At 35.5% G+C, this 19067-nt stretch overlaps 1 protein-coding gene across 7 annotated transcripts in view; it reads right to left on the bottom strand.

The window, feature by feature from the left end:
* LOC117181461 overlaps window positions 1-19067 on the bottom strand; it is a 163483-nt gene that overhangs the window by 100463 nt on the left and 43953 nt on the right. For all 7 annotated transcript variants that reach the window (XM_033374128.1, XM_033374127.1, XM_033374130.1 and 4 more), the window contains 2 exons: window positions 17875-18071; window positions 416-475 (listed from right to left, as the gene is read on the bottom strand). In XM_033374128.1, coding sequence (XP_033230019.1) covers window positions 416-475; window positions 17875-18066 — 252 coding nt within the window. In that variant the 5' untranslated portion in view covers window positions 18067-18071. The remainder of the gene's footprint in view (window positions 1-415; window positions 476-17874; window positions 18072-19067) is intronic.

Raw genomic sequence — 19067 nt, 5'->3', positions numbered from 1 at the left:
AAATTAAAATTCGAAAATTTTTTCTAAAGCCTCCAGGGGACTTCGTTTTCGCACGAAAAAATTTTATGTGCCCTTATTGCATCCGGACCCACAATTTCTCTCGGGTTCTTGAGTTTTGTTTTTTAAACTATAATCGAAAAAACATTTTAATGAGAAGTAAATAGAAGGAATTTTCTGTTGTCAATAATTTTCGAGGAGAAACTGATAAGAGAAGTTGTATACTGTCCACAATTACTGCATATATTACTATTAATGGTACCTAGAATTTGTGCAAGAAGTAGTGAGCTTTTGTGCACACCAATAATTACAAAAATCAGAATAATTTATTTCGCCGATTTTAAGGTTCCGTTAGAAATTCAATGGTTCAAAGGTTATCTCAAATAAATATCAAATAAAAAATGTCAAATATACTCACGAACAGGTGACTTGGAATACGTTTATTCCAAAACGTCGTGAACTTCCAAAAATTGTTTTCCTAAAAATTAAAGAACATTAATTTAAAGGTAAATTAGGTAATAGTTTTGACAGGGTTATTAAAACAGACATAAAAGTTCACACATCTAGAAATATTCTATAAAAATGTATCTTGTCCTTTTTTTTCACAGATTCCGCTTCTACGAATTTTCTGAGTAGTCAAAGTTCTCTCCGTGCATCGCTGTGTTTGTGACTTCACAGCGTCCCGCGGGCTGTTTGCTGATCGCGCTCTGTCTAAACCTAGCTTGAAGTGGTAATTCTTCCTTCTTATTTGTTTCAGATTGTTTTAGTCACACTTTTTTTTGACAAAAATGTAGGCGTAAGCTTTTGTTATGAAATTTGGCAGAGTAACATAGTTGTGTGTTACTGTGTGTGATACCTTTTCGCGCCTTTTTCTCACGACAATGGTGTTCACTTAATCAGTGTTAAAAGTGACAAAACAGAGCAAGAGAATCACAGTTTGTAGTTTTACCCACAAACACACACGCGCGCACGTGATCCTTTGCAAATGGAACCCAAGAGCCTATGACAAAGTCACTGCAAGCGTCCTCGGGTTGCGGATGGAGGGTCCCTATACCAAGTGTTTCTGCTGAACACGTTTACAATAATAAATGAGCAGTCGCGGATAATTGTTATAATTAGAAAAACTTTTAGAAGAAAAAATAAAAGTTTACTCAGAAAAAGAAGATAGAGCGACCCATTTAACAAAACATAAAATTGATGTAGATGGACACGACCCATTTAAACAGCAATATTAACATGTGAGCTCAAAAATAAAAGAAATAATTAATCAAACAACAGAAAAATTATTAGAACAGGTAATAATAGAACTTTCTTGTTCCAAATGGTCAAATCCAATAGAAATGATAAAAAACGAAGGAAAGATTATAGATTCTGTTTGAACATTATAAAGGTTAGTAATATCACGAGAAAGGATCTCTATCCAACCACACTCATGACAGAAATATTGAACGATTTAAGATCAGATCAATTCATATCTAAAATTGATTTGAAACTATCTTATAGGCAAATACTCTAAAAAGGGTTGAAAACGTCAAATAAAGCAGATAAAAAGGCAGACAAACTTTACGACTAATGAGAAGGCCCATTTTATTATTAAGAAAAAGATTTCTGCAACTATAAAATTTTAAAAACCTTAAAGGACATAGGCATAGGTAATATTAAAAAGTTGGAATATTTAGATTTAAAAAAGGGGAAAAATGGCGTGGAATCAATAGCACTAACGACACAAATTAGCTCGAAAAGAACTCCAAACAATACTCTGAACATAACTACTGTAAAACGTGTCTAATAAATAACTTGAAAGATAACAGCATTTTGGCTCCTAAGTCAAGATTGAAGCAATATTTCCCTTTAGGGTGAATGAAAAAGCCGAAAAATAATAAGAATGACAACAAAAAATATAAATCTTAGTAAGGTAGTGCAAACAGTGGAACGCAGAACTAAAAATTCTATAGCAGCAAACTAAACTAAAACAAAATAAACTGAAAGGAACATCTACTCTTCTTCTTTATTCGTAATTTGTCCCCTAAGGGTTTATATGACTTCCGTTCTTTACAATCTTTCCACCTGCATATTTTTAATAAAACCTTATCCTTACTATTTACAGTTATTTACAAATATTCATATTAAATCTTGATCCTTATATCTGTTTCCTCCGATAGCGAAATTGAGGACGGGTTACCGGACGAGTGAGCGAGCGATTGAAAGCAAGTTTGCTAATCCATTCTCCCCTAGAATCTTGATCACATTCTCTTTCCAGTTTCCTTTGTCTTCCATTCCTCTCGTACATCTTTTCCATACATGCTCCCATGTTTCTTCCTCCGATTCACATATTCTGCACTTTTTGTTCTCTTCCTTTTCCCAATACATCCCCTCCCTGACTTCGTTTCCCGATATAAATCTTTCATTCTGGTCCACTTTTCTCTCTCCCCATCCCTTTTCTAAATACTTTGGTACTTCTTTTTTTATCATCTTATACTATTTAATATATTTCAATTCCACAATCCGTTCCTATCTTTCTATTGATTGTATTTCCCTCTCCTTTTTCCTTCAAGAACTCTCTCCTATCTTCTTCCCATTTTGTTAATTCTATCGCACTCCCTCTACTCTCTTCGATCTCCATGAAACACTTCAGTTCTCCCACACCGCCCCCTAGGGGATAAAAATGCGTATGATTTGTCTAAAACATTGTTCTCGTTTCGCGATAGATGGCGCTGTAATCGACGAAATTCAAATTTTCTTCATTTTACTGTTACTGAGAATGCACGCTTACGATTCTGCAATACTCCAAATCAGTATTAAAACAAACTACTACTTTTAACACAGCCCAGGAACAACGACGTCGGCATAGCAGTTTTCTGTTCCCTTCGGGGTGCTTGATTAACGTGAGTCCCCTCGTCTCTCACAATTCGAGCTGCTCAGGGAATCATCTTTGAATTAAATTAATTGATCAAAATGATAACCTTCGGCTTCAATGCACTTATTAATCCGTAATTCGAATGAATTCACACAACGTAGAAGTGTATCTTCTTGAATTTCAGCACATGCACTTGTAATTCGGTCAATCGTATTCTCACGTGCTGTTGGTTTTTCTTTGTTCAATTTGTCTTTCAGATAGCACCACAAAAAGAAATACGGTGAAGTAAGATCTGCGATCTTGCAAACCAATTTATCGGACCACCTCTACCAATCCAGCGACAATTGAAATCACGCTCAAGAACTTCTCGTGCTACCGCTGAATACTGTGCCGGACAACCATCATGCTGAAACCATATGCTCTGTCGCATTTTCAAGCTCAAGTCTTCAAGCAATATTGGCAGTTCATTTTTCAAAATGTCTTGATATTTTGGACCATTTAAGCTGCCTTCGATATTCTGGGGACAGATCAGTTTGCTGCCAATTATTTCAGACCATACTTTACAGTCCACGGACGCTAGTGTTCGACTTCACGAAGCCACTGCGGATTTTCAATACTCCAGTTGTGCATGTTGTGTCGATTAACTATTCCATGGTTCGTAAAAGACGTCTCGCCAGAGAATAATCCATAACGAAAAAAGTTAGGATTTTGTTTTATTTGTTCACGTGCCCACTGACAAAAAGCTACCCGATCAAATAAAGTCCTTAGATAGTGGGTCCAAAAAAACGCCAGGTTTCGAGATAGGAGGGACCAAATGTCACTTTTCATGGAGGCGAGAGAAGTTCCACGGACCTCGAAGACTTTTTGGCATCGCGCTCAGGGATCATGCTGAACTCACTGTCCCTTGGATATTTTGAAGTTTGGGACCGCCTGAACAATAATATAAATGTCTAAAGGTCGACTTTCTGTTCTATCGGTATTTGGTATTTTAGGGTCCCCTGATCGATAATATCTAGAACTTAAGGTTGAGAGATGGATAGTTTTTTTTTGTCGGTGTTGCATCGTAGGTCGCCTTTTATGTACTTATTGAATCTAATTAAACGGGTCCTGTTAACCACATCGTCAAGACTAAATTTTGATAAGTTTTTGGATAAGGCTAACACAATCTGAATATGAGTTAACGTGACCAATTATGTACGCACTTATTCAAACTAATTAATCAGGTCCTATTAACCGTTTCGTCAAGACTGTAATATTGAGTAGGTGTCTGCGGGTAGTTTACTTGCCGAACAAAAATCAATTAGTGGTTTTCGAATCATGGTAACATAAACTGAATTTGAAGTTACATTACCAAAGGCATAATTCCTCATTCAAACTAATTACTCATGTCTTACCAACTACGTCATTAAGACTTAAATATGAGAAAGGTGTCCGGGGGTAGTTTAAATACTGTAAAATATTAATTGGTAGTTTTCGGATCAGGCTTAAACAAACTAAATGTGATTAAACATCACTAAGTGTGTACCTACTTATTCAAACTAATTAATCAGGTCCTGTGAATTGCAGGTGAAGGACAACTGTGCACGGAGCAACTGTGCACCAGCCCATCTGTGCACATCGCTGGCCATAGGCACAACAGTGCACGTTGTCGGCCACAGGCACAACTATGCACCAGGCCACCTGTGCACGTCTACACTTCAACGTGCACAGATGGGATACTCCCAACTGAGCACGTCTAAATGTCGACTAAATGTGTAAATGACTAAAGAAAATAAAATATAAAATAAAAATAATATAAAGTGACTAAATGTAGACGTATACAGACGGTCCGGTGCATTGTTGTGCATGTGGCCAAAAACGTGCACAGCTGTATCCTTCAATGTTTGTTTAATACTGGAGTCAAGATTACAAAAAGAAACACTGAAGAATTTCCCTATACCTGGAATTAAGTCATGCCGCCGATTAGAAAAAGTTGCTACATCTGTGCAATCTCCTTACAGCCACGAGCGATGCTACATATATCTGATACAGAAAATGAATAAAAACAACAAATCGCAATTTATCGCCGTGCTGAGCATTAAATAGCTCCTCAAGAGATTGATGAAAATACAAAGAAGAAATAGTTTTATATTTTTTGTAAAAGAATGCAAGATGTGACCAGGATGTCGGTGAAATGTAGGGTTAATGTTTTCTTGAAAATAAAAATAAACGTACCGGAATCAACTCGTTCTTATCCTGAACATTTGGATGTGAGTGGCTTTATACCAAACGTCCTACTGCAAGGTTTAGAATTTTGCAATAGACCTTATCGCTTGCCTGGTGTACAGTTGCAATATTTTTTGCAAGGCCTACGTGAATTATCGAAGATTGATAAGCCTGATTTTAATAATAAAGAAACGTTTTTAAAGGAAGAGTTCAATTCAATCAGTCCCATAAGACGCGACCAATTCAGGGATTCATGTACGTATTGCGATGCTGTACGTGATGCTGTACAAGATCGATGGGTATATCGCCGTATTAGTAAAAGGAATTGGATGATCTTTTTGTGTAAGCTTCACTAAGGGCTAAGTCATGACTTTTTAAAAGTTATTTTTGGATACGATAGTAGGGAAAATGTGAGTCTCATTAATTCTATTTTGAGAAGATCTTTGATGACTATTTTGCTCCCAACAACATAGGGTTGGTAGCTATAACGCGGGAATAATATAAACAGAGAAGTTCCAAAAGTAATTGCCTATATAGATGGAACTTATCTATATATCCATACACCTAGTAATTTCAGAGTACTCAGGCAAACATACTGCGTTCATAAAGGTCGCCACTTAATTAAGCCACCCTTAATTGTAGCTTCAGACGGCTATATTTTGGATATTCATAGGCCCTACTTTTCTGACTGTCGAAATAACGATGCTGCCATGCTTACTAATGAATTCGAAATCGATGTTAATGGGTTGCGAGAATGGTTCGAAAACGATGGCATTATCATTGTGGACCGTGGTCATCATGATGCTCTACCGCTTCTTGAAAAACTTGGTATTAACCATAAAGTGCCACCTCTATTAGTTCGCGGACAAAAATAATTTGATACAGAAGAAGCAAATGACTCAAGATTGACCACTAAGACAAGGTGGGTCGTAGCGGCACGAAATGGCCACATAAAATCTGTTTTTAAGTTCTTCGGAAATCTCATTAACATGTACTAGGTCATTAACATCGGCGATTTTTACTGCATTGCTGGGGCGATCCTCAACAAGTATCATCCTTGCATAAAGATGGCTAAAGCGATCGTAGCGATCGTTAGGAAAACCACGTGAACCCTACATCGTCCAAGCCAGAGTTAGAATTGATAACCTGCACACCAGGAATGCCAGATGGATTCATCTTAATGAACACCAAGTACCTCATTTCCCTACGCTGGATATAAATTATCTAAAGAAACTGATGGTAGGAGTCTATCAGCTTAATCTAGCAGCAGCTTACATCCAAGATAAGTTTGACTGGGAGCGAATGGAAGATTTGGAGTTGGACGAACTTGTCGATGAACCGGGTTTTATCAGAGTGCGAGTGTATTCTCGTTTCAGGCGCGCAAAGAAATATCAGATCTGGATTTCCCATGTAGAAGATAACTTGGTTTAAGCAGCCGATAATCAAGAGCTACAGCGTAGTACTGTACTTGCAAATCTGGGGCGAGGACAGTCGGATCATATGCACATGTAGCAAGCATATTATGGTATTTACGATACGCGCGACATCAACAAGCAGGAAATGATCCAAGCAGATCTTGATAAATAATAATACGAATGCGGGTCTAAACCATACACTAATGTTGCTATAACTGGTTTAAACACTTCCCGATATTGCCTTCATTGCCCGTATCAGATCATAATCTTGCCTTAACTGGCTGGAAAATTCCAGAATATTGCTATTATTAACCTGACCATTCTTGAATCTTGCCTTAACTGGCTGGATAATTCTCCAGTATTGCCTTAATTGGCAGGATCATGCACTGATATCGTCTTGAATACCCGGATTTCTTTCCTTAATTGGATGGTCAGAGAATTGGGCATGACATAAATATTATCGATCAGCAGGCCCTAAGCTACAACATATTAAAGAGACAGCGAGTTAGGCATGATCCCTGGGCGAGGTGCCAAACAGTCCTAGAGGGCCCGTGGAACCCTTCTAGTGTGCATGAAACGTTAACTTTGGTACAACACCCACAAAAAAGTGTCCTTTTCTCGAAATTAAGACATGGATATTATTATTGGGAAGATCCTAAACTACAAAATATCACAGGGACAGAGAGTTCGGCATGATCCCTGAGCGTGGTGCCAAACAGTCCTTTAAACTTTAACTTTGGTACAACACCCACGAAAAAGTATCCTTTTCTCGACATTCAGACATGAATATTATTGTTTGGGAGGTCCCAAACTACAAAATATAAAAGGAACAGAGAGTTCGACATGATCCCTGAGCGTATTGCTGGGATCATATTTTCCATAGATGTGTGCGGGGACCTATAGAAATATTAAGGAAACACTGTGAATGTAAGGTGTGTTAGAACCGATTTTAACATCAGTGTATGTATTCCTCAGAGTGATTAAATTTTGATTCATAACATTTTTTCATAGAATGCCTATTTTTCGAGACATTTGAAAATTTCTAGTTAAAAAAATCCCCCCGTATATCTTTCTTGTAAACTCTCAATATTTTTCCTTTCTTTCCATCATTATATCTCTGCTCCATAACCAAATACCGGCAATGCCAGCGTATTGAATCATCACATTCTCCTTCTTCAATTTTTTTCAACTTTCTTTTTCCTATTGCCCATGCTTGTTTCAGTGCCCCTGCTGCTTTTTTATCCTTTCTCTTATATGAGCTGTATGATCTCCATTCGTTTGCAAGATATATCCCAAATACCACTGACAGCCGCCTACCTTCTTCTCGGCTTTCCATCTCCTAATTACTCTCCTCGGCATTATCTACGTAAAAGTTTTTTGTATAAAATTGAGGAAACAGCGAAACTGAGTGTACATAAACTGCGCGATCTAGACATCAATTTGACTCGCGTTGAACTTCAGTCGATTATACTAGTTTCGTTGCTATAGCAGCTAGAGCCTAAGGATTTATAATCAGATCAGCACTTAAATACGCTGCAAAAGTTTAAACCCGAGGATTCAAAATTATGGGTATAAATTGTAGAAAATCTTTAAAAGATTTTTGAAATATCTGACCTTTAACAATGAAGGGTTATATCCAACGCCAGACTCAGACAATCAATAAATTTGCAAAAGAAATTAATTGACTCGAACAGGCCGAAAGTCGAGAATATGTATGTTCTTTCTGACTCAAGCTTGTTAGCAATCAAACAGACTCACCCGTATTATGCGGCTGTCTCTAATTCAAAGTGCCTATACAATCAACTAAACAGGATGTACTACTTAACATACCGCTAACAGATTCTTTAATTGGTTTTTAACTTACCTACTTTTATAACGAGTAATCACCTAAACCCTAATCTATATCATAAACGTTATTGGAAAAACATTCACGGACAACTTGCACCTATTATAAATTAAGTGCTTTGTTGATGCTCAGGAACTCGTTCTTGTTAATCACATTGACATTCACTAACATTCGACCAACCTAACTTGCATTTCATCCTCAATCTGGTACAGATTCACACATTTTTTGTAATATCCTTTTCATATATTCCGTAGGGTTTACATTGGAACAGTTGCAGCTTCAATACAATAAATAGAATACATAAAATTTAGCAACTTATACGAAGTCCAAGAGATAAGCAGGCTTGCGCATCTTTGGTATCGGTCGATTATTGTTCTCGTTGACATGTTCTACGGAATTGTCTTCGTGCATACTATTTTCCAAGTCATCCACGAGAATGTGCGAATTTATAACCTTTTATTCCTCATCTCCCAAATCAGGAATTACAATCTCGGTTTCAACGTAACTAGAGTAATCATAAATTAGGCCGCCAAGTTAGCACTTTAAAATGACGGCAATAAAGAATGGGCGAGCAGGTATGGCTGAATGACTTACACACATACCATCAAGTCGTACGAGGTACCGAGGTATTACACATGTGGGGGCGCACGAGAATGCTCCGCGTCAACGACCGTGTTGGTGTAATACAATTCTTTCTTCCTGCATTCTCCAGCCGCTGTACACTCATTGATCTCTCATGACTACCCTGCCAAAGAAGAAGCCTAGAGACGGCTATAACTTCCTTGAAAATGAACAGAAATTCATAGTGCAAAAAGCAGTTTCAGAATTGAACAATTTTGAACTTTAAAAGGGGGTCTCCTATAATAAATATTTACATTGATAAATTGAAAGGTGAGACCCGCAGTAACTGAAATACAATTTTATCAACAGGAAAGAGATAGCTGCTGAGAAGCACAAATCTTAAGAGGTCAAGCTAAAGTATAACTTCCATATTTCCCAACATATTCACAAAAAATAATAACTTAGTCATCAAAATACCCCACAGTCTACCAGCGACAGGGAATTAACAAAAAGCATCCTTCGGAAAGTCTCCAGGCAGTCGTACGAGCTACTTGTGACGAGCAAGTAGTATTTTCGAAAGGTCCTCTGTAAATTCGAAAAGGAATAAAAAGTGACTAAGGCGGTGCCGCGAATTAACAAAAAAGAAATAATTTAGCTCACTAGACAGTAGAAGGTAAAAACTGCCGTGTCGTGAGTTATTAACGTTGGTGCTTGGGTTTCAAGGACTAAAGCATAAGAGAGATAAAACGATTTTAAAGACAGTCTCAAACTCTCGGTTTAAAGCCAGTTATGCAACAGCCTTGGAAAAACAAGTGACATTGCGACAGTGGGAAAGGCGTCTCACACATGCTACCTAAGTGTGCACATGTGTATTTGAAGGACAAATTAGCCCATTAGATAAGGGCTTAATAAAGGTTAAACCCTTCTCGCTCCCTTGTCTAAAGGTAGGATTAAAAATTGTAAAGCTGTATGATGAGTCCGCTATCGCTCCAGTTGTATATTGTATTGAAATTAATTCATCTATATTATGATTGCGTGTAGAATTGTGGAGTAAAGTGTCATTTACTGTTCTCAAGGGATCAAGATTTCACGCAGCTATTAAATTATGCTAACTGAAATCCTTTTCAACTGATTGACAAGCAGCTATAAGTCATGCTAATTGGCTGATTACCCTAACGTAAATTCGATATTTTAAATATTCGTAAAACCTGTTATTTACTGTTCTCAAGGGATCAGGATTTCAGGCAACTATTAGATTGTGCTAACTAAAATCCTTTTTCAATTGATCGTCAAGCAGCTATGAATCATGCTAATTGGCTCATCACCCATTGTAACAGTAAATGAAGTATTATGTGCTGTTATCGATACATGATAACTAATGTGGGGGTTAAGAATAGATGTTTTTTTAAAATTATAATTGAGTAAACCCCAATTTACTGATTTTCACCTTGCTCTCACGAAATTTAAAGAAGGAATGCTCATCCATCTGAGCATTAGGTAGTAGCATCACTCGGACGAGAGTAGATGAAAAAGTCCCCAAAAAATAATAAACTCAAACAAAGCTGACGGTCGAGTTTCATTTTTTAGATTCCTCCTCCACCCAAGAACGCTCACCAGGTTCAACGGCCTAACGTCTCCCGGCCTAAAGTCCACTTCAATGTGGCGATGTTCACCATACCTTTTTTAAACTCGTTATGAGACTTCCTACTTTCTTGTAATATCTCTTCGATAAATTCTTTAGGTTCTCGATAAGTTTCAAAGTTTTTTGTAATTTCTCTGGTTATACGTTTTTCAAAAAGCAAAAGGTATCCGTATTTAGTTTTTTATTGAGTTCTTCAACGCGACTGCGCATATTTGGGAAAGAGTAATATTGCTGCACAACTACGGCCTTTGTCATTGTAACAGATACAGCATTAAGCGAAACTTCTTTATTATCTTGTTTAACTATTCAGTACAGTAGTCCTTTTATTAAGTAATATTCACATAGGTTTCCAATTCTTCTCTTGAAATATCTTTGCTCAGTTTCTTTAAAATCACGATTATGCGCGTTAATTTATCATTTGTTCACTGATGTAAAAGGATTTCATCCTCGCTGGTGGTTTTCGCGTATACCATTGCCTTAGTCGCACTAAGGTGTACAAAAGCTCGGCATTCTGTTACTATGATAAATTTTAGAGCATTTAAAAACTGCCGTAATCTATCGCACGCCCACACTATCGCTGTCAGTTCTAACTTAGCAGAACGGTATCGTATCTCGACATGGGAAGTTTTTAATCTAATAGCGAATCTCGAATTTCGCTATTGCATATATTTGACTTTCTCCTGGCTCTATTTCTTTCGCGCTAATCCGGTAATCTAAAAAGTCCACTTTATAGAGGCCGAACTGTCATTTTATTTTAATTTAAAGTTTGACCGGCCTTTTCCAACGCTTCGAGAACTAAATTGAATCTGACCTCGAGATAAACGTCAAGATTGAGCAATAGTCCAAGCGTTAACAGCTAAAATTTCAGCCCATCCAGAATAAGTATGAAACCAACTTAAAATAATAGAATAGAATGAACTCAAGCGAAATCAGTATGGTTTCTTAACCTCATCCTGTCCAGATGCACATAAAAAGGTCAAATCGGGTACGATTTTTTAGTCAGTTTTCAGTCCATTGAGAATAATAAAATGACATTATTTCAAAATTTTTAAATTTATCTGCTATATCATCAGAGATTGTACCCTATCGACAGTAGATCAACCCTCCAAACCATGAAGGCAGAAAATCTACACAATATCGATCAAGTTAAGAATCTTCAATAACAGAAAATGCTTAACATCTTAATAAGACTAGATGGAAAATAATATTTTTTAATTAAAATTAAAATTATTTCTTGAAAAAAAGATCCTACTCCATCTTCACTCCATTGGGAATCGAACCACAAAACTTCTGATTTCCGGTCAGGTGCTTTTCCAATTAAGCTATTAGAGGGATCAGAGTAAGAAATCTTAATTCAAGAACATAACGCTAATTTTTAGCTAGGTGTTAATGGTACAAGTAATTATTTCATAATTTTTAAATTTATCTGCTATATCATCAGAGATTGCACCTTACCGACAGTAGATCAACGCTCCAAACCATGAAGGCAGGAAATCTACACAATATCGATCAAGTTAAGAATCTTCAATAACAGAAAATGCTTCACGTCTTAATAAGACTAGATGGAAAATAATATTTTTAAATTAAAATTAAAATTATTTCTTGAAAAAAAGATCCTACTCCATCTTCACTCCCTTGGGAATCGAACCACAAAACTTCTGATTACCGGTCAGGTGCTTTTCCAATTAAGCTATTAGAGGGATCAGAATAAGAATAATTCAAGAACCATGAAGGCAGAAAATCTACACAATATTGATCAAGTTAAGAATCTTCAATAACAGAAAATGCTTAACGTCTTAATAAGACTAGATGAAAAATAATATTAATATTTTATTTAAATTTATTTCAAGAAATAATTTTAATTTTAATTTAAAAATATTATTTTCCCTCTAGTTTTATTAAGACTATTAAGACGTTAAGCATTTTCTGTTATTGAAGATACTTAACTTGATCGATATTGTGTAGATTTTCTGCCTTCATGGTTTGGAGCGTTGATCTACTGTCGTTAAGGTACAATCTCTGATGATATAGCAGATAAATTGAAAAAATTTTAAGTAATTATTTGTACCATTAACACCTACCTAAAAATTAGCGTTATGTTCTTGAATGAAGAGTTCTTATTTTGATCTCTCTAATAGCTTAATTGGAAAAGCACCTGACCGGAAATCAGAAGTTTTGTGGTTCGATTCCCAATGGAGTGAAGATGGAGTAGGATCTTTTTTTCAAGAAATAATTTTAATTGGAATTAAAAAATATTATTTTCCATCTAGTCTTATTAAGACGTTAAGCATTTTCTGTTATTGAAGATTCTTAACTTGATCGATATTGTGTAGATTTTCTGCCTTCATGGTTTGGAGGGTTAATTTACTGTCGGTAAGGTACAATCTCTGATGATATAGCAGATAAATTTAAAAATTTTAAATAATTATTTTTACCATTAACACCTAGCTAAAAATTAGCGTTATGTTCTTGAATTAAGAGTTCTTATTCTGATCCCTCTAATAGCTTAATTGGAAAAGCACCTGACCGGAAATCAGAAGTTTTGTGGTTCGATTCCCAATGGACTGAAGATGGAGTAGGATCTTTTTTTCAAGAAATGATTTTAGTTTTAATAAAATGACATTGAGAATAATAGAATGACCATATTTACGGTCGCTTTCCAGCCCATCGAGAATAAGAATAAAATCAACGCCAAAATAAAGCTCGAAGCTCCCCATAACTAATTCGCCAGGGTTGCCATCTTTCATCCTCTCAGAAATACCGGACAACCCTCTTTGAAATTTGGAAAAGGGCCTGGAAGGGTAAGCATGTAACAGTATCCTATGAGTTTGAGTATACAATAGATGATAGTCATGACTAAATTCGCTTAGCAATTTTTTTTCTACGAAACAATAGAATGTGACTCACATAGGACGACGTGGTTCGAGTCGCGATTCCAGTATAATCGCACCCTATTATAATATTCTACGCTTAAACGCTATCAGAACCACTCGAATAGAAATTTGTTGGCCTCGTACAACATATAACTCGATATGAACTTGTAATATTCCTACAGATATGCATCTATCAATGTCTCAATTGTTTTCCGTTTATTTAAAATTTTGTAACGTATTTCAACGACGTTAAGCCTGACTCATTAAGAGTGTTTACAATCGTGGATAGTAATGGACACAGTTGAATAAAACTACGCATTCATGTCTTTTAACTTTACATTTAGTACAGTAGGGTTCTCGCCTATGCTTAGGACATTTTCGGCAATAATTTTCCTCGGTTTGACAGTTATAACATCCACCTAACTTTAATTTAACATATTTGTTTTCAGAATACACTATAGTACCCTCGGTTTGTAATTTCTGTAATTTTGGTTACAGTGAATTATTATCAATTCTACTATAACTCTTATGTTCGGAACGGCTTTTATTATTTTCCTAAAAATTCTTTATTATCTGGTGCAACCAGCCGAGATCTGCGAAAGGTTCATCTTTGTTATTGTGAATCCCTCAAAATGCCCGTAGCATAATGTCTTGTGATCTTAACCCGAATAATACTTGCTTTTTCATTTGTGTAAAAATCATCGGAATACTCGTACATATTTGTAACCTATTTGGAAAGTATGACGCAATCGATTCATTACAATTTTTTACCCGATTTTGCATTTTTGTAAAAAGTGTCGGATAAATTAGTATCTCTTGAAAAGATTCTGCTAAAAGCTTCCTACAGCTATTGCCAACTCGTTAATTCTCGTTATCGACCTAAGATCCAAGCGCGCTCGACCCCTTACAAATGACACTTCACAGTTTAAATTAAAAAAGACTCTGGCCAATTATTGAGCAGCGCTATCGTTACAACCTGCTCAAGTCACAGTTTCGTTTCGCGTGGACCTATTTTTCCATCGGAATTTTCAATCGTTTTGCAAAAATCTAGTATTGTATGAAAAACGCGCGGAGTTGCCTGATTTTAGGCAAGTTTTTGCGTCAGTGTCATACTTTGTTGTATAATTGAAATCATAATTTCTAACATTTGATCCTTCGTCGCAGAACTCCCTATTGTCGGTGAGCCATGCGCTGAAGCGTGTGGATCTAGATTAAATGAAACATAACCTGGTGGTGGATCACTTGCAGGAATTTTCATCAGGTTCACTGCACGTGGTTCCTATGAACTTTAATTTACAAACGTCGAACTCGTTGTTGCATGGTGTACATTTAAAACTTGTCGATTATCGCCGATCGGCGAATTAAGAAGAAGTACGTTATTATCGGCAGGCACGCAGTTATCGGAATGTAAATCATTTCATTTTATGGGCGGATGACCAGAATGAGCAAGGGTTTCATTTATTGATAAACTTGTTGGCTTCCGTTCACATCAAAATGCGAAAGAGCAAATACATTCATGTGATAAGTCATGGAAGACCTATTCGTTCTAGATTGTATACATTTGGTTGAAAGTGTTCAAATTTCTCGTTAGAATCCCTTGCAGGCGTTTGCTCGTTTTGCAACATGATGGATTTTCTTCTCGTAAAGAATCGTCAAAATAACGTTACTACGTCAGCGGTGTAGATTAGAACATAGTGGAAATTGAGACCTAAGTGGCAGTCTCAAGATATTGGCATTAGTCGGTCAGTAATCAGGAAATTCATGCTTTCATTAAATTCCGTAAAAGATTATCCTTTTCTCGTCTCAGAAACCCTTTGGCTTCTCGTTAAACACGTTACGCACCTCGAACATGTATTTTAACACTTAATTCTTGTACTGGGCACAAGGGCTCGAAGCTTCCTAGCTGGACTGATCGTTATATAAATATTTGTGTTTATTAAAACGAGCTTTCACTTGGTGACACCAAACTTCATCAGGAATACATATAGGAAGTAAACTACTCACATGTGGTCTTAAAAGATTTGATTAAGATAACATTATTGGAATTTGGTTAAAATTGTGTTTATTAATTTGTTATTGTATATGTGAGATTAAAAAGATATGCTGAAAGAATTATTCTTTTTTTCGTGATGGAATAAATATATAATACGTTATTGTGTCTCATCTGTCAGTTTCAGTCCATTAAGTGAAGTTCTTTTCAGAACTATCCGAAACACAAAGAAACAAATAAGCATTAAATTAATCATTTATTTAATCGATTTTAGGAGACCTATTCTTTCATTAAAACAATTTTATCTGAAATAAATAATTTTTCAATCCAAAGTCCATATATGGGGCATTATTTCTTAAGTGAACCCATCCTGAAAAATGACTTTCTATGATCAAACTCAAACTTGAGCCAACTGTAGCCCTACTAGTTAGAATTTTATAGGAAAAATTTTTTTCAATTGAATCAAAATTGATCGAGGTGCGGGACCGGGAATTTTCGGATTTTGTGCTGGTAATCACTGTTTTGAACGTACGAAACTGCTTTTGTATGGTTAAAACCAAATTTTGTCCTATATGTTTCTGATAGATGTTTTTATCACATATAGAATTGTTATAGCAATTTTTTCAAAAAATGAAAATTGAACCCCTTTTTCAAAATCAAAAATATTTGGGAGTTTTTTTAATTCGAACGATTTTTTCTTGTCTCAAAATAAGGACCAAGATGTTTTCTTTCGAAAGCTGAAAGCAAAAATAAATTTGTTGTTTGCGAGAAATTAAATAAAGAGTAATGAAATATATCGAAGGCGCTCGTGACCGCTGGGATGCTCGCTCGGCGAAACTTCTTCGGAATAATTTAACGTATCAATTATGACTATTTCTTATTTATAAAACTGCCCTGTGTATTTTACAGGGTTAATACTGTCATTACTGAATTTTAATGCCTACATTACAGTAACTGTAGGGATGTAATACTAAAGAAGTAAATTGAAGTGTACTTTTCAAATATAATCCATCGTAGGTGGTAAAATTGTTATTATGTGTATTAATATATTGCCTTCAATGTATTAAAAAGATATTTTAAATCTTATTTCCTGCTCCTTTCTTCTAGTTGACAACTTCTTAAATTTCCTATTTTTGATCGACAGATTTATTGGTATTTTCGTTGTCTTTGATTTTCTTTCTTTGACAGATGTTTTATGCTTTCTTCGTTGCCTGTGATTCCTTCTCTTTTTTCAGAAACAATTGCACTCTGTTGCAGCTGAAAATTTCTTCAACTGCAATTTCCAACCTTGGTAAGAAATAAACGCATGAAACTGCAAGGTGCCTGGTGTAGTTGATACACTCTCAAATCTTGGTTTTAGTATTTCTGCAGGTGCAGCATGAGTTCCTTTGCCGCTAAAAAAGCTAGCGTTTTTTTACAACTGGTTCTAGAGTAGTCTTAACAGCTAGCTTTTTTCAGTAGCAAAGAAATTTATGCTGCAACTTCAGAAATGCTAAAACCAATATTTTACAATGCAACAGCGATACCAGTCACCTGGCAGTATTATGCGTTTATTCCTTACCAAGATCGGCAATTGCAGTTAGAGAATTTTTTAGCTAGAATACAGTGTAATTTTTCCCAAACAAAAAAAAGATAAAAAATCTTCCAAGGAATCAAAGGTGACAAAGAAAGCAAAAAAGTTATATGTCGAAGAAACAGACTTAAAGACAACGAAATAACCAAAAAATCTATCTGTAGAAAATAGAAGAGTTAAGAAGCAGGCAAAGAGAAGAAAAAGGGTAGCAAGAAAATAAGCTTTAAAATGTCTTTAGAATACATTTAAGGCAATAGACGAATACATATAATATCCCACTTGCAATAGATTAGTTTGAAAAATACACTTAAAGGAGCCTTCACGGAATGCATGGGAAAATGTCTTTCGGTGGATTTGCTTATAACTTAATATTTTGTGGGTTATAAAGGCCCAATGAAGTATCTATACACATTTTTTTTATTGGAGAGTTTTAACACTATACAGCGCCAAGCGTTCAAATTCAAACCTATAGACAATCGTACATGATTATAATTACCAGCACCAAATCCAAATATTCCCCTCCCCTACCTCGGTCGATTTTTCACATACTGAGGACTTCTATTAGCTTCAGGCACGTGCAATTAAATTGATAGAAGTAATCGCTTTTTCCAATAGATTGAGGGCCACATTTTAAACTAAACACACTTGATTTGAAATTCAAATACAGAATGAGTTAATTCCCCCGTACCCCAATTTTAATCCAATTCGTAATAAATTGTGAAACGAAGGGTTGTACACACAATTTGACTTTCCCTACCTCATACATTTAACATCTTCAAACGGTTCTTTCCGCAGTGTAATTAGGTACTTTAAGAGCTACTTGTTCTGATTTCATCTTTATTTACTACGAAAAAACAAAAAAGGAAAGAATGTTTTGCGACTAAGCTTCGTTTGCAATATTGTGTGAGTACTTACAACGAAACGGTAATTTTGAAGGTACTTATTTTGCTCAACAACTGGCTTTATTATACTAGGACATGCCCATGAGACAATTTCATTTTCCATTTCAACACTTTCATCTTCCATTAGTATTCTTGCTAAATTTTTGGTTAAGGTTCGGTCCTTTATTTCTGAGTTAGATAACTGTAGAGTTGTTGAATTCTTCATTTTTCCTGCAAAAAGTTAGCTCTTATTATATAAAATCGTATACATTTCACGAAAGCATTATTCTCATAAGTGAGCTTACGATTTCTTAGTACATAAGATGGATAAGGGGGAGCGGGAGTCAAATCTAACGTTGTATTTGTTCCTTTCTTTTAAATGGGGGTCCTTCTACTTCCTTGCACATTTTCTAAAAATGTTTCATTATTAATCTACATATTATTTAAAATGAAGCTAAAGAGCCGACAAGAACCCTTAAAGAATTCATAGAATACAGGATTCGAGAGTTATTTAAAGACCTATTTATGTATAAAAGGTTTTCTTTTTTAAACATACTTATCTCATCAGGAAATATAGGGAATTAAAGTAAATTCCAAGTAAAAGCGCGAGTACAAAAATCATTCATGATGCAGTTTATGCTTATTAACTTTATCGTTGCTCAACAATCTCTTATTCTATCACCACGAACAATGTCCATGAAAAATGTTGGGCGAGTGAGGAATTACAACATCACCTCAGGTGAACTTTTTAAATGTTAGTTGGGCTTCTATTTGACGCGCGGCTTCAATTATAGTATCAAAAAATGAGATTTCACAAAAATCCGTTTAGCACAATGTGTATTTAATTTGTAGGAATTTTTAATGCAATAGACCCATTTACAATAAAAACGTTAGTTATGTAGTTCTGTACTGCCACCATTAATTTATATTTAAATAGATATAAGTTTACTAATAATTTTAAATCGAATCACTTTCAAAAGTGAAAATTCGACATTTCGAACGTTCAAACGACATATTATTTGTTCATTTAATACTCACTCCATTTTTAGTGGATGACTAAGTTGTAATGTGTAATATGTACATACTTACTTACAGATATACAAGTATTGACGTATTCGTTGCATTTAAATAATAATTGTGGGTCCGGATGCAATAAGGGCACATAAAATTTTTTCGTGCGAAAACGAAGTCCCCTGGAGGCTTTAGAAAAAATTTTCGAATTTTAAT

Source organism: Belonocnema kinseyi, chromosome 10, assembly GCF_010883055.1.
Source record: "Belonocnema kinseyi isolate 2016_QV_RU_SX_M_011 chromosome 10, B_treatae_v1, whole genome shotgun sequence".
Lineage (NCBI taxonomy): Eukaryota > Metazoa > Arthropoda > Insecta > Hymenoptera > Cynipidae > Belonocnema > Belonocnema kinseyi.
This window is presented reverse-complemented; position numbering and strand designations above follow the sequence as displayed.